At 39.6% G+C, this 15,607-nt stretch overlaps 1 protein-coding gene across 1 annotated transcript in view; it reads left to right on the plus strand.

The window, feature by feature from the left end:
* The first annotated feature begins 279 nt into the window (after positions 1–279).
* The window catches only part of LOC137274403 (OTU domain-containing protein 4-like), a 111,012-nt gene continuing 95,684 nt past the window's right edge, over positions 280–15,607 (plus strand). Inside the window, exons 1-4 of the mRNA XM_067807575.1 lie at positions 280–408; positions 8,372–8,455; positions 11,852–11,902; positions 14,095–14,141. Of these exons, the coding sequence (XP_067663676.1) occupies positions 280–408; positions 8,372–8,455; positions 11,852–11,902; positions 14,095–14,141 (311 nt within the window). The remainder of the gene's footprint in view (positions 409–8,371; positions 8,456–11,851; positions 11,903–14,094; positions 14,142–15,607) is intronic.

The following is a 15,607-nucleotide window of genomic DNA, read 5'->3' on the forward strand; positions in this document are numbered from 1 at the left end:
TGCCAATATGATTAACTATGTAATGTAAGGTGGGCGTGTTTTGACCAATAACGTAACAGCTGTGATCTTTCAGAAACTGGTATGTGACCATTTTACTATCCACTCGGAAATATAGTTCACAGTAAATTTCGTCCTTAAAACAGTAGCCGTCGGCAACATGAAACGGCCGAATGAGCCAATCACAGTGCGTTAAGCAGACCCCCTGCAATTGCACGTGCACAAGGTGCTTGCATGAGCTAGTTGGGCGAAAACCAACGTGCTTTTCGAAGAGAGCAAAAAATGAGCTCGAAATCACAAGAAATGTCGAAACTTGTTGCAAACATGGATGCATATCTTGCGCAGCTGGGCCTGTGCAGGAAAACAATTGTCAGAGACGGATCCTGTTTGTTCCGTGCGGTATCGGAGAAGGTGAGAAACCCTCTGATATTGCATCGGTACTTCAGCCTTTACTGTTGTCACTAGCTACTTGGGGATTGTTGGCTTGACACAAGCGCTAGTTTGCTGCATGGAAAGGTGTAGTGCCAAAGCCACATTTCGTGTCAACCGGTCAGTGTTGGTTCAACTTATTCGCTATCATTTCTTATCCCAGTTCGTGGCTTAACACAAGACTTGAAATATACTGGCACACGCTGTGGTCAATTCCGCTCCGTGCAGGCGCATGTGGATTGCATGTCACAAGCATATTGACGGCGCACGTAACAGCCGCTTAACCGGTTCATTTATTTTGATTTGAGTTGGAACATTATAATATTGTTTAATAAATATTCGCCTCTTCCACCCGTCGTTATAATTCCTAAACCTGTCAATTACAGACATTCCAACGATAATGAAATCCGCACCAGGTAAACTAAAGAGAGCACTATGATTATTTTCTGTTAAACCGCTTGTCAACAAATTTTCAGGAGGACTCTGAAATGTGACTCAGTCGCGTTTGGGGTTTAAACACTTTACTTCGTGCATAATGTCGAAGTTAAGACAAAGCAGAATTCCATCTTCTTGTATTTAACACAAATAACTGAAATGCAGTCATTGTCAGGTTAGTTTTTAATGTTTGTTCATTGATATATTTTTGCATGGTCTCTGATTTCTTAGACTTGCTAATAACAACATGGCGTCAAGAAGTATAGACCAACCTGGTATATGTTTGTCTTCACATCTTTTATTCTCGTGGATAATATCTGGTTGCCAAGATCATGCTTGTCAATTAACTAATTAAATATTGTGCAGCATTCTTCTGCTGAAGACATTGCAAACCAACAGCATCAGCCTATAGATCTTGCACCATGCTACTGGGACAGATGGAGCAAAGGTCACAAGGGGACAGACAGCGGGTCGACCTTCTGAAGCTTTGTAAACTATAACAGATAACTATAACCCTATTCCAGGTGCTGACCTTGTGGACTATTCCTCTAAAGATGTTACTGCTTTTGTGACCACATAGTAGATTCATGCTCATGGGACCACAGGTGTTGTCGGCAGTGTAGTGATGAAAGTGTTTGCTTGTTGATCCGGACTTCGATTCCTCATACAGTGTATGAAACTCATTAAAAAACAAACCCACAGGGCTGATAACTGAAAAATGTTGCTGGCCATGTTAACATGTAACCAGTCTTGTATTAAAACAGGACACTGAGAAAAGGTGTTAAAATAGTGTAATTAATGAGTTACTTGTAATGAGGTAAATTTGAACCTATGTAAAAGCAAATTTTACAATTTTAACTTGGTGGTCACTGTTGATGTATTTAGTGTCACTGCCGTCTGAATCAGAACAACCGACAAAGTCAGAAAGGTTAGTATCTTTTGCAAGAAGGGTCTCTACATGTTCTTCATGCAATGAGCACAGGGGATTTGTATCTCTCCTTGTGAAAAGTACACATGTACAACAGCAAATTTAACAAATGCAACTTGGTCACTGAAAGCATTCTCTAGACCAATCACGTTTAGTGTTGGATAACAGGGTAGACTGATCTGTGAAAGTTATGGTTTGAACTATACAGACAATTGTAAATTATTTTCGAAATATCACCCATAGTCAATGACTTGGTAAAATGTGTGCCCAAGGAAAATGTATTGGCCCACAGGACTTGCTAAAAATAAAGTTGTAAGCCCACCATGTAACTAGCAAGCAGATGTTTTTCATACACTGCTCATATTGGAACCATGTGTGAAGTCATTTCTGGTGTCCCCTGCTGTGATATTACTGAAATATTGCTAAAAATGCTGTAAAAAAACTAAACTCTCCCAGGTAACCATACTTTCTGCTTATAACATGTTATATTTGGGATTACACTTTCATAGTTAAGTACAATTTCTGGTACATTTTTGAGTGGAGTCCCATCTGAGATTCGAACCCACACCCTTAGAGTGAGGCACCTAATCACCAGCACACAAAGTCAGCTGCCTAAACTGCTCAACCACCATGACTTCCACAAAAATAAAAGTCAGACAATTGGTAGTCTAGGCTGCTGGCTTTGTGTACCTCTCTGGTAGTGTTGAATACTTTCCACTTGACATGACAATACAGCTTCTCACATCAAAGTGATAGCGCCATTAGCTTACCCAAGGGTTTTGATAACAGCATATGGAGTCCAATATGTTAATGGAAACAGCTTTTCTCATATGAGGTTATTTACTCAATGCAAACTGAACATTTTCTGCCTCATGTTTGTTAGTGTGGCAGCTAGTCCAAAATATAACTGATGAAAAGCAATCAAGGAATGACTACGTATGGTGATGTCACATTATGGAAGTGGTGATAACCTGACCACAAGAAACTCTTGGTAGGAGTGAATAAGTGGTTTGAGGCCGTTTTTAGCAGCATTGCAGCAATATTATGGCAGGGGACAACAGAAATCGGCTTCACTCATTGTAGCCATGTCGGGAATCAAACTCAGGACTTCGGAGTGACAAGTGACCCATGGACCTTCTTGGTAGGAGAATGTTTGGTTTCATGGCTTCAGTTCTTAGTGGGCATCTCTTTTATAACTACTGCTTTTAGTAATGTTTCCATTAATATGGCAGGGGAAACCAGAAAAGGGCTGTGCACATTGTACCTATACGGGGAATCAAACCCAGGTGTTCCGCATGATGAGCGAATGCTTTGATCGTAAAGATACCCCACTGCCCCACAAAGCAATTGGTCTGTGTAATAAATTGCAGTTATATATGTGTAGAACTAATTGCTTGTTTTAAAATTTGGTGTCATGTTTTAAACGTTTGAGTGTGGACTACATAATCCAATGATTTACATTCTGAACATTTGTTAAAGTAGTTGGGATGTTATAGCATTCATCAACCGAGGGAGCCTGACCACAACCCCCCAAGTCCTCTCTTACCATGAATATTTGTTTGCATAAAATCAGTTTTAAACAGTATTTTCATGGTGACTGAATTGGTTGAAAGGGATTGAACTGTACACTTGTGGGGACTTGATTGCTTGTCGTGTCACATGTGTTCCTGCTGACATTGGCCCTCAGTGGATCGTTTGGTCTGAACCTGAATATTGACAGACCGCCATCACATGCCTGTCCGGAGTGTTGTTCAGTGTGTTGGTAAATATAGTAAACACATCTGTGACAGAGTGGGTAACTGGCACCAAATCAATTTGACAGAAAATGTTAAACACTTTTATCAATTTAGTGTATTAAGAGTCACTAATGAAAGATGCAGTTGTACAGTAGGCTATTGCACGTACAGCTATTTTTTATGGTGACCAAATTTTGTAAGTAAGCTGTTGCGCTGCTTTCAGCGATATTCCAGCAATATCACGTTGCGGACGCCAGAATGGGCTTCAGACACTGTACTTCTGTAGGAATTCTTTAGCAACTGGACTACCCCACCTAACTGAAACATTTTGGTCAACATCTAGTCATGGGTAGTCAGTGTGACTGATAACTTTGTTTTGTAGCTACAGCAAGCATGAATGTACTGCTTTAAAAACTGTATTTCTCCTGTGCTAAACTGGTTATTCATAAAACAGTGCCATAGTCATTCTGATGTGCTTTTCAAAAGCCTTTCTATGTATTATGCACCTCTTACAGCTGTGAAAATTCAAGCTCTTTTCTAATGTTATTTGCGTAGTGCTGGGTGTTCATGAAGGTTTGTAATAAGTTGGTTGAAAAGTTTATCAGGGGTACTTATTGAAAAGGCAGGCAAACTGTAGCGCAAATGGGTTGCACAGCAAAGAGAATATGACAAGTTATCTTATATGCGAATGAAGCGAGCAAAGGTTGGCAACGTACTTCCCTCTTTTCGGTTCAAAAATACTTTCATGTCAAAAAAAAAATGTCACCACCATCAAATGTATACACCCATTTCTTCTCTGGGTTGTGCTCTTATATTTCCAACCCCATGTTGAACTATTACTCTTGTGAAATGTTTTATTCATGGTATATCAGACCGTTCTTTGCCTCCATTCCGCCTTCCAGTTGCTTCTGGCTGAAGCACATGGAACACACTACAACACTGTAAACAGTGAGTAAACAGTTGCTGAAAATGTTGTTTTTGTCAATGTTCAAGGATGACAGTTTGTGGAAATATTAGCTAATGGTAGCTATGTCATCAGAGAGCCCTAAGCGTACATACTGTAGGTGAGATATCTGTGTTTTATGCAGATTTTCATTTGTTGAGGTATCAGTGTCAGTGACTGGAGAAGATACCAAACTGGCTAACCCTAAATAGAAGCCGTTGACTGATTGCTTAAATCTGTTTGTCCGTCTCGCATTTGATTAGACGGTCATAGGTTGCTCAATCGTTGCCTGACGTGACCTCCTACTATGGTTGTTAGACTCAGTACAGGAGTGTAATAAATAATACTCAGATAGTTTACAAAATTCATCCCATGAATGGGCTCGCACAGTGAAGCCGGTGTGCTCTCAAACATCAATGCAGTGTTTACTGAAATTGGTTTGTTATGAATCCCAGTTGCCTGGTGGGCAGTAGCTGCAGCTGGCAGAAAATGGTCGCGAAGATGTGATGTTAAGATGTTACAGTCATGCATACACGATGTCACTCGTGGCCTTCCATCTCTAGTTCGAGCTCACACACATTTTGTTTGAATTGGCACTCACTCACTCTGAATTGTCGCCCAGTGTACCCACATGTTGTGTAATGTTGGCAACACTGGAACCAGCATCAGTCATCCCAACAGCGTGAGACGTAATTCACTGCTCATAAGAGGCATATTGTTCTGTGAACTTTTCAGAAAAGAAACTCACAGAAACTGCTGTTACATTTTTTAATGTGTATTTTTTGTCTCGATTTTCTTGAACATAGTGTTGCAGTTGGTTCTCCCAATATAATGGAGAAATTTATCTTCAGTGTACCGATGCACATTGTATAACATATGCATAACATATAGTGAGTGTTTTAAAGTGAGTCTAAACATTAGATGAGAGTATACTATTGCCCAAATGAATGTATAGTTGAAATAATTTATAGAATGAAATATAAACAGGTTGAATTAGTTTCACTCTTGAAATCCAGATCAAGTAAGCAGTTTAACTCAATGAAGCTGCAAGTCTGCATTCTAAATCAAAGTAAACAAATCTGGTACTTCTTGTATTTTGTGCTGCCCATTTATCAAAGGAAGTCAGTTACTAAACTATCAATAGTTACCGTATATTACCGTGGATAAGCCAAATTTTGAGGACCAAAGAATGTTGTCTGTAGAAGGGGGTCAGCTTATCTATGAGGCACAATTTCACGAAAGTATTTTTCAGGTCGTCAGTGCCCTGTGAGGACGATCTTACAGGTTAGCGGTACACCTGCCTGGAAGTTTTCGATGCTTACAGCCACTTTCTTATAAGCGATACATGAAATACAAATCGAAGTATACAGTTTTCATTATTTCAAGTGATTTTGCCCTTAGTCATTTTTAAGTTCCGTACCTACCTATTTGCACACAATATTATTTTTTAAAAAGTTGTTATCCTGTCCGGTCGCCATTTGATGTGCCAATCGGATCAGCTGTTTCCTGTCACTTCACATACGGTGATTGCTTCTTGTTGTTTTGATAGGGGGCCCGGTTGCTATGATTTGTTGTTTGCACAAGCACTTTCAAGAAGTGAGCGATTATTGGAGTAGGGGAATTCATTTGTAGCATGTCAATATATCCCCCAGGTGAGAGCCATGATGCAATACCGCTAGGTTTTCCTTCACCCTTTTATATTTTCATTTTCGTGAAAAATACTATAGATTTCACAAATAATATTGATGGTTGTCTTTTCCCCAATATCACTGGCTTTCCGCTTGGTAAGGGGATACAACTGGGGCAAATACCACTGTTTCAAAATTCCGTACAAATATCGTGAGGCGGTTATTCGTTTGATCGCGGGTATTGAACATCAACCTTGCCAAGAGTATTTTCCGATTTGTAAGAAGCAATCTTATTGGGTAAAAACTAGTTTCTAATGATGCTTATTTGCCACAGTCTGCTATAAGGATCGTGAATGGCTCAAAATTAAACATGTGACCTATGGCAGCCAATCAAATAAGAGCAATGGATAATGTACCTTGTAAACTTACAGATTCAGATGAGCGTTAGACAACATACCACCACCTATACATACATTACGAACCTTGGTGCTAGGTTATGACCTTTGACAAAAATGCTTTATGCACATTTTTTATCATTAAACATCGTGTCAGAGTGTCAAGTTCGAGGTGACAAAAGCCGAGATGTCACTTGAAGTACAGCACACAATCGCTCAAAAAAGATGGATGTAGTAAGTTATAATGTTCATTTGACAACTTTTACGAGTACTGATGCTGGGGGTTGGCTTATGCACGAAACATACCATTTTGGCACTGATTTTGGGGGTCAAGTTAGGGGGTCTGCTTATCTATGGGGTCGGTTTATAAACGGTAATATACAGTACATGTGTTTGTATCAATAGCTTTTTGTTTCTACCATTGATTAATTGCCATTGGAAACTCAACAACTGCTAACCGTTGATAGTTTGATGCATCATTACAGCTGTAATATTTAGTCTCCTTTGCACTTTTCCTCCGAAAACTAGTGTAAGGAAGATAAATCTGTATTTCCTTTTATATTACTGGCCTCTTCAAGGGCTTGTGACAATGCCTTGTGTCAAATGATACAGATTACAGGAAACCCCACAAATCATGTTTTCTTTTTGCATTACAAAATGCCTTCCCATCAAATAATGCACAGTTACTTTATTCCGCTAGTATAGAATCCCATTCTGACATTTCTGACTCTGAGCAGTGCTCTTGTTTCAAAAGAAAGGAAACAGTAATTTCATTACCTAAAAATCATGTAACATTATCACAATGTATTACATTGTTTACGCCTACACATAGCACAGTATATGGCAATATGAACATATTTGGCAATACCCAACCCCATCAATAGTGTATGATCTCTTTGACCGCTAAAAAATAGTTCTTTTACCTGTTTCAAGGGATTGTTGAAAAGACGTATTGTTTCATACTACTGCATTCATATATACTTAAAACAAATTTTTAGCATTTCCTAATTGTCTGAATGCTGAGCGATCACCCTGGTCCTCTGTTCAAATTGATGTTCTGTAATTGTGGGTTTGAAATTTCACCATATATGTGAAGTGTAGATGCTTTTACTGGTAAATTTTCAATTCTAATGTTTAAGGGTGAACAGAAAATGGATGTTGTCTTGGATAAGCCAGGGTTCACACAGCATATCTAGATGGAGGGGCTCAGTAGAATTGTTGAGTTTGGTTTTATGCCACACTCAGAAAATACCAGCTAAGTGGCTGTTGTCCTGAAATAATCGAGTCTGGATCAGACAGTCTAGTGATCAACAGCATGAACATCTAAGCACACCATTCGGATACAGTGATGTGTGTCAACCAAGTCAGTGAGCCCGACCGCATGATCCTGTTAGTCACCTTACTGCAAGCATGGTTTAGTGAAGATCAGTTCTAACCAGGATCTTCACGGTTCAGCTGATCTAAGTAGAAGGGGTGTAGTTGTGAAAGAAATTGGCATGTGTGCTAGTATGAGCCATTTATCTTTTTTGACAAATTCATCCGAGTCCTAATGTTGTATGTAATGTTAAGCTAGCATCACTTCAGTCATTGATTCAGAAATTCACCGATCTCGCCTCTCACTGTAGATAATGGCAAAAACATCTTGCGAAAGCCATATTGACCACTGTCATTCTTTGTCTGTGAAACAGTGGGACTAGTCGGGTAGTCCAGTGGTGAAAGCAATCACCTGTTATACTGAAGACCCAGGTTTGATTCCCTATTATGAAGCCCATTTCTGGTGTACCTTGTTGTGATATTGCTCAAATATTGCTTACAGCAGAATAAAACTGCACTCATGATGACTTGTCTGAAAAGATTTGAATTTATAAATTATTTCACAGCTGTTCCTGACACAGTCCTACCATCTGCGGATCCGGCAAATGTGTGCAGATTATCTCTGGAGACACCGGGACGAGTTTGAACCTGTAAGTAACAGATTGTCCATATTTCATTTCAAAATTAATTTCCGTACTTTTGCATTATGGTGGCTTAAACAGTCAGACCATATCAAACACCCCAAAGCCTGCTACTCATAATATGTTTTCAAGGTATATGAAACACTGTGATATTGCTGGAATATTGCTGGAATATTGCTAAAACAGCATCAAACCTACCTCACTTCCCTGACAATGTGCCAGCCTTCTCAATGTTTAGGATAGTAGAGCATGCCTTCAATCACTGGTTTGTCTGGTCAACGTTTACATGTTCACAGCTTGTCACGCTGAAGGCCGAGGTTTGATTCCTCACATGGGCACAATGTGTGAAGCCCATTTCTGTTGTGGTGGAATATTGCTAATAGTGGCATAAAACCATACGCATGTACTCATGTACCACCTGTGAAGGTCCGGGGTAGAATAGGCCTTCAGCAACCCATGCTTGCCATGAAAGTCACTTCTGTGTGTGGTAAGCAGTGACTAACAGTATCGGGTGGTCAGGCTTGCTGACTTGGTTGGCACGTCATCGGTTCCCAGCTGCACAGACCGATGCTTATTGTTGTTGATCACTGGATTTTCTGGTTCAGACACGATTATTTACAGACCATCTCATGAATATCGAGGTTCGAATATGTTTTCTGTAAATCATGCTTGTCCTAAGAGGTGACTGATGGGGTCAGATGATGAAGCAGAATGACTTTTACAATTGTGGAGATGGATAGATGGATGACCATGATGTCAGCCGATGGATTGTCTGGTTCAGATTCAGTTATTTGCACAAGACTGTCACATAGATGGATAATTGACAATTTTTGTTCGTTGTTAAACACTTCACTCAACAATATGACAGCTATATGGTAGCAGTCTGTTGTAATTAAGTCTGGACCAGACATTCCAGTGACCAACATTGTGAGTGTTGATCTACACAGTTGGAATAGAATGACATTTGTCAGTGAGCATGACCACCTGATCCTGTTAGTCGCCTCTTGCAACAAACATGGGTTACTGACCAATTCTACCGGTGAAGGCCTGGGTTAGAATATTGGCCTTCAGTAACCCATCCTTGTGGTAAGAGGTGACTTATGGGATTGGGTGGTCAGGCTTGCTGACTTGGTTGACATATGTTATCGGTTCTCAATTGCACAGATTAAAGATTGTATGGTCCAGACTCAATTGTGTGCAGACTGCCGCCTTGTAACTGGAATATTGCTGAGTGTGGCATAAAACTAAACTTGCTTACTCACTGACCAGTTCTGACCAGGAGTCATAAGAAGAAACTAATGGGAATATTGGGATCAGATTGTAAGGTAAACTGACTTGGTTGATGCACGTCATGGTATCCTAATTGTGATTTGGGTTTGGATTATTGTTTAATGCTGCACTCGGCAGTATTCCAGGTATATGGTGGCGGTCTGCAAATAATTGAGCCAGGATCACACATTCCTAGTGATCAACAACACATGTAATTAAGATAAGATGACACATGCTGACCAAGTCAGGGAGCCAGAGCACCTGATCCTGTTTGTGGGAATGTTGCTGAATGTGCAGGAATGAACAAATGACCAATACAATGATGTAGGTACAGTTTACTTAAATCAGTTGTATTGAAAACAAAAAACAGATTTAATTGACTGATTCAGTTAAAAGTTGCCAATCTGAAATGAATGATTATTGCACTGATAATGTGTTTAGGGACCAGTGGCTAGAGAAATTCTGGGTACGATCAACCAAATATGAGTCAGTGGCAGGTTTCTGACCAATAGTTCATATTTCTGTATAAATGGACATTGTATGACAAAATTTTTGAAATGCCTGTCATTGATATGGTAGTTATTACCATTGTTGGCTCTATCGCACATGCCGACAGTCGTATCAATAACAATAACCAGATCTTTATTACTTTGTTACAAGCTATGTGGCTTGTCAGGTTTGGGTTGTTGATTGATATTGGCTACGGAGGTAAGAATTTGAAGTAACCTCCCTTAGTCCAGCTTCTGCTCTGGATGGATTCCACTTGTGCTGGCGTTGTCATAACTTCGAAATTAATTGTGCTGTCAGCAGTTTTTATAAAATTTTATTTTTGAGAGTGAAATAACATAGATGGTCATCTGAAAGTCAGACAAGTATTTGGGGAGGGTCATTGTCAGTGCATTTATGTTATACCCAAACCACCACACAAATAAATGACTGATCCCTCTTTAGATATAGCTCCAATGATGGTACTATTGTCACCAAGTTCCAGCTTCACACAACTGACCTCACTAACAGTAATGAAACCTGTTTAACATATGTTAGTGTCTTCATTTCACTCATGACAAGTGAATGAAAACCATTGCCACTTACTCAATTATCACTCCTTCAGTTTCAGACTGAGTGCTTAATCTCCCTGGGTTTTTTTCAGCTTCCAAAATGATGAAGCCTCATTTACTATTGACTTCTTTGATTAGTGTCTAGAAGTTGGGTAGATGATGAATCTGTGTTGAAACATCGCCAGGATAGATTGAAGAAGTTGCACATCCATGAAAATAGTCCTCTTTCTTCAGTCACTGTTGTTATAGTTACTACACTGTTGAGTAGTTTCCATTGAAATATCAGGAAGTGGATCTCGTAAAATGTGCAACAGAGTTAACTGAAAGAGCCACAAGTTGCGATTGTTCTGAGGAGGCATTTAACAGCCATCAGCACTTACCAAACCTGATGTGGACTAACCTAGTGGTTGAAGTGTTTGCCAAAGACTTGGTCTCCATTCCTCGCCTGCAAGAATTTATGTCGATATAATTAAATAATTAAAAGGCTACACACATTCTGTGCCCCAACCCTGGCTAGTGTTCCCATGTCAAGGTGCTACCGAACACACACACCCCACCCCCTCGGTTTTTAGGCTCACTCTTAAATTGTATCACCACCCCTGGTTTGTATCCAGATCCTGTCCTTGTATCACCACCCCTGGTTTGTATCCAGATCCTGTCCTAAACCTTCCCCGCCCCCCACCTTTTTCTTTCCTCTTTCTTTTGTTCTCTTCCAATTTGTGTCCCCATTTCTTCCTAATTATCTATATACACAGACATGAAAATTTTCTATCGATGTAAATCTGCAGTAGAAGACACCCAATATCCCTGGATAAACTGTTCGCGTTTTTTGTGCTTTGCTGTTCTCATACTTGTTATATTCCCAACAACAGTTCTGTCACTGATAGATACGACACTTCACTGCATGAGCATGCTATTGAGATTAATGACACCTAGCCTAACACCTGACTAACGATCTAAACCAGCATGTTTAAAGAGACATTTACACGATATATGATCACTGTTTCCCTCACTGGCACCACCTGTTCAGGTATGTAACCATGGAAATATGTGAAAATATTTATTATGCCCTTTTCAGTTTATTGAAGGCTCCTTTGAAGAAAGAATATTTAGGTTACAGAATTCAAAAGTGAGTACTTGGTTTTACTTGGTTTCCAAATGACCGCATGTGAACTGTGTAATTAATATTGTAATTAATATTGGCAACATGCTGTTAATGACAACGTAGCAAGTTGAAACATAAATATCTGTACATTTAATGTGATCTGTAACATTAGTTTAATGTGGCCTGTAACATTAGTTTAAGGCATATATGCTGTTCTGAGGTTAAAAATCGTCTCACCGAAGACCCGGGTTTGATTCCCAAAATGGGTACAACAGGTGAAGCCAATTTCTGATGTCATATTGCTGGAATGTTGCTAAAAGTGGCATAAGACCATGCTTGCTCACCTACTCACTCAAGACATTTATGATTCCACTTGCTCTTTGCAAGTAGTGTTGATGAAAAAAAATCATTTTGTGTAAAACTTACATTACTGATATATTTCTCAACAATGTATTTTGTGGCTCTTTCTCTTTCATCCCCTTAAACAGTGACATTTCTCCTCCTTAAAACAGCTGGCTGGTAACCGAATCACACGAACATGTAGACATCCATTCCAGAAGATCCGGTTTAGAATTTTGCTTTTGCAACCTATTCTTGTCATAATGGGATCTGGTCAGACTTACTGACTTGGTTGACCCACGTCTTCGTATCCCAGGCCAGTTGATCACTGGATGGTCTGGTCCCGACTCGATTATTTACATATCACTGCTGTATAGCTGTAATGGTGCTGAGTGCAGCGTCAAACCAACCATCTGTAGACTTCCTGTATCCTGGTATTCTGATAAATCTTTGATAAACATGTGGGCGGTGAAAAATATGCACAAGTGACAGTTTGCTATATTTCAGCTGAAGTTTGCATTTTCTGGTCAGATTTTTGGATGTCATAAATTTTCAGACTACAGTGGCTTCTTTCTTGATAACAAGGCGGATTGTGTCACAAACGTTATATAAACTTACCTGACAGTGTTGATGTCTTTAATAGATTAGTGACTTGTTTTAAAGACATATCGAAGCTTATTAATTCAATAAATTTCAAAATTTGTCATGAGCCCAGGAATCACTTATCAGCCACCGTCGCTTTTGACTTGTATTTGAAACAGTCTGTAAACTTTGAACCTTGTCAACCATTTGAACCTGGCTGATCAGTTTCATTTGAATGCTATTAATATTTCAGTAGCTTAATGATTTGCAGTTTCAAGTAGACCCAAAAGACCCGTGTTCATCCTACTTACTCTGTATCACATCTAGGGGCTGCTAGACAGCCTGACCCATGACGGTCCGGGGCAGAATGGGCCTTCAACCCATGCTTGCCATAAATGGCGACTATGCTTGTTGTAAGAGGTGGCTAACAGGAGGTCAGGCTGTCTGACTTGGTTGACACATGTCACAGGTACCCAACTGCACAGATTGCTGCTTATGCTTTTGACCACTGGATTGTCTTGATTAGTTACAGACTGCTGCCGTAAAGCTGGAATATTGCTGAGCATGGTTTAAAACTAAACTAACTCACTCAGCTAGATAGCCTTGTGGTTAAGGCGTTTGCTAATCACATCTAAGGCCTGGGTTCAGTTGCAAACATGGGTGCAATGTGTGAAGCCATTTTTTTCCACTACAGATATATTGCTGTAATATGCAACATAAAACTCTGCTTGCTCACTCGCTACTTTTTCTTATTTTGGAGCAGTGGGTAGCCCTGTGCTTAACGCATTTTCTTGTCATGCTGAAAACCAGGGTTTGATTCCCCATGTTCTGTTGTTGGAACATAGCTTAGAGCAGCATATTGCTCAAACTGCCGGTTGATTAAATCAACCGTCAAAATTTTCTATACAACTGTTGGTGAATGCTTAGAGACTCTGAACACACTGAATGACATTGCTCATCCAGTTTTAAGAATACATGGGTACAGTTTATGAAATATACTTTTGAACAAAAAAATAGAGCAAACTGTTATTACAAAAAAGCATTTTGTATCTGCGGTCAAAAGGAACAGAGAGTTACTTGTTCATGTGAATTTGAACTGGATTGAACAATTTGTTATGTTGGTTGCCTGCCTTGGTAGGTCCAGGATCCTCTTTTCCTTTTTTTAATTTCCAGAAATTAACAATTACGTTCGTTACTCAGTGCTGCCTGGTCCTTGATTTCGTATAAGATGGAAATGCCTACTGTCAACCTCAATTGGGACTTTCTTTTTTAATTGCATCTCACACTTGTTTCAGGAATGGGCAGGGCAGGTGGAAATGATGGTACTGTCCAGACTATATGGGTAGGTATTAGTTCGTTGGTAAATATTGATGTGTAATTTGTAATTCATGAGATGCTCATTTTTTTGTATGCTGTTAATTTCATGGTTAAAGATTAAAATACTGATATTTTAAAGTAGTCCAGATTATGTTGAGGAGGACCATGATGATCTTTGATATGAATGGTATGAAATAGTCAGGCTGTCTGACTTAAATGATGCATGGCATTATATCCTGGAGATGGTGCTCATGCTGTTGATCACTGGACTGAATTATTTACAGTCCTCTTACAGCTTTAACTTTGCTGAATACTCTGTTAACAGTAGTCAGTTATATAGGTGTGGTATGACACAACATAGTCCAGGCGTGATATACAGCGTGTTATTTGGCATATCTTGTGGCACGAGGATCTTTATATTGTATCACCTTTGTTGTACAGTGTTGTACAGATGTGATACAAATTGATGCCAAATCACTTCATCGTAAGATAGTACACTACATGTTTTGTAATTCTATAATTGCCACAGGTACTTGGCTGAAGTGATACTGTACTATGTAAAGTGCAGTAAGGATAGGATATGCACACATGAACATTTGGTTAGTGTGGCTGGTGATATGCTAGTGACTGTTTTACAATGTGTTTTGATATGGTACTGTGTTGTATCAAGTGTTTGTGATATGACTGTGTTGTACACTGTGGTAGTAATGGAACTGGGTTGTACAGCATGGTAGAGATGAGGATGCGTTTTACAGTGTTGTAGTGATGTGACTGTGTTGTGCAGTCTGGTAGTGATTTGACTATTGTACAGTCTGGTAGTGATTTGACTGTGTTGTACAGTCTGGTAGTGATATGACTGTTGTACACTGTGGTAGTAATGGAACTGGGTTGTACAGCGTGGTAGAGATGAGGATGCGTTTTACAGTGTTGTAGTGAAATGACTGTTGTACAGTTTGGTAGTGATATGACTGTTGTACAGTCTGGTAGTGATTTGACTGTTGTACATTGTGGTAGTGATATGACTGTGTTGTATATTGTGGTAGTGATGTGACTGTTGTGTATTGTGGTAGTGATGTGACGATTGTATATTGTGGTAGTAATTTGACTGTTGTACAATGTGGTAGTGGTATAACTGTTGTACACTGTGGTAGTGATGTGGCTGTTGTATAATGTGGTAGTGATATGACTGTGTTGTATAGTGTGGTAGTGATATGGCTGTTGTACATTGTGGTAGTGACATGCCTGTTGTACAGTGTGGTAGAGATATGACTTGTACAGTGTGGTATTGCTATGGCTGTTGTATAGTGTGGTAGTGATGGTGTGGGAGTGAAATGTTTTACAATGTGGCTTGTTACGTGAAGATGTGTGTCATTAGCTGGTGGCAGTTGTCTGGAAATCTCATGACTGCAGGTTGTAGAGTGTGTAAATGATCTGTTACCAGTTGGGTGATCTAATATTGGATCCATTGCAAAATATGACAGGCTTGATTTA

The sequence above is a fragment of the Haliotis asinina genome, chromosome 2 (genome assembly GCF_037392515.1).
Source record: "Haliotis asinina isolate JCU_RB_2024 chromosome 2, JCU_Hal_asi_v2, whole genome shotgun sequence".
Lineage (NCBI taxonomy): Eukaryota > Metazoa > Mollusca > Gastropoda > Lepetellida > Haliotidae > Haliotis > Haliotis asinina.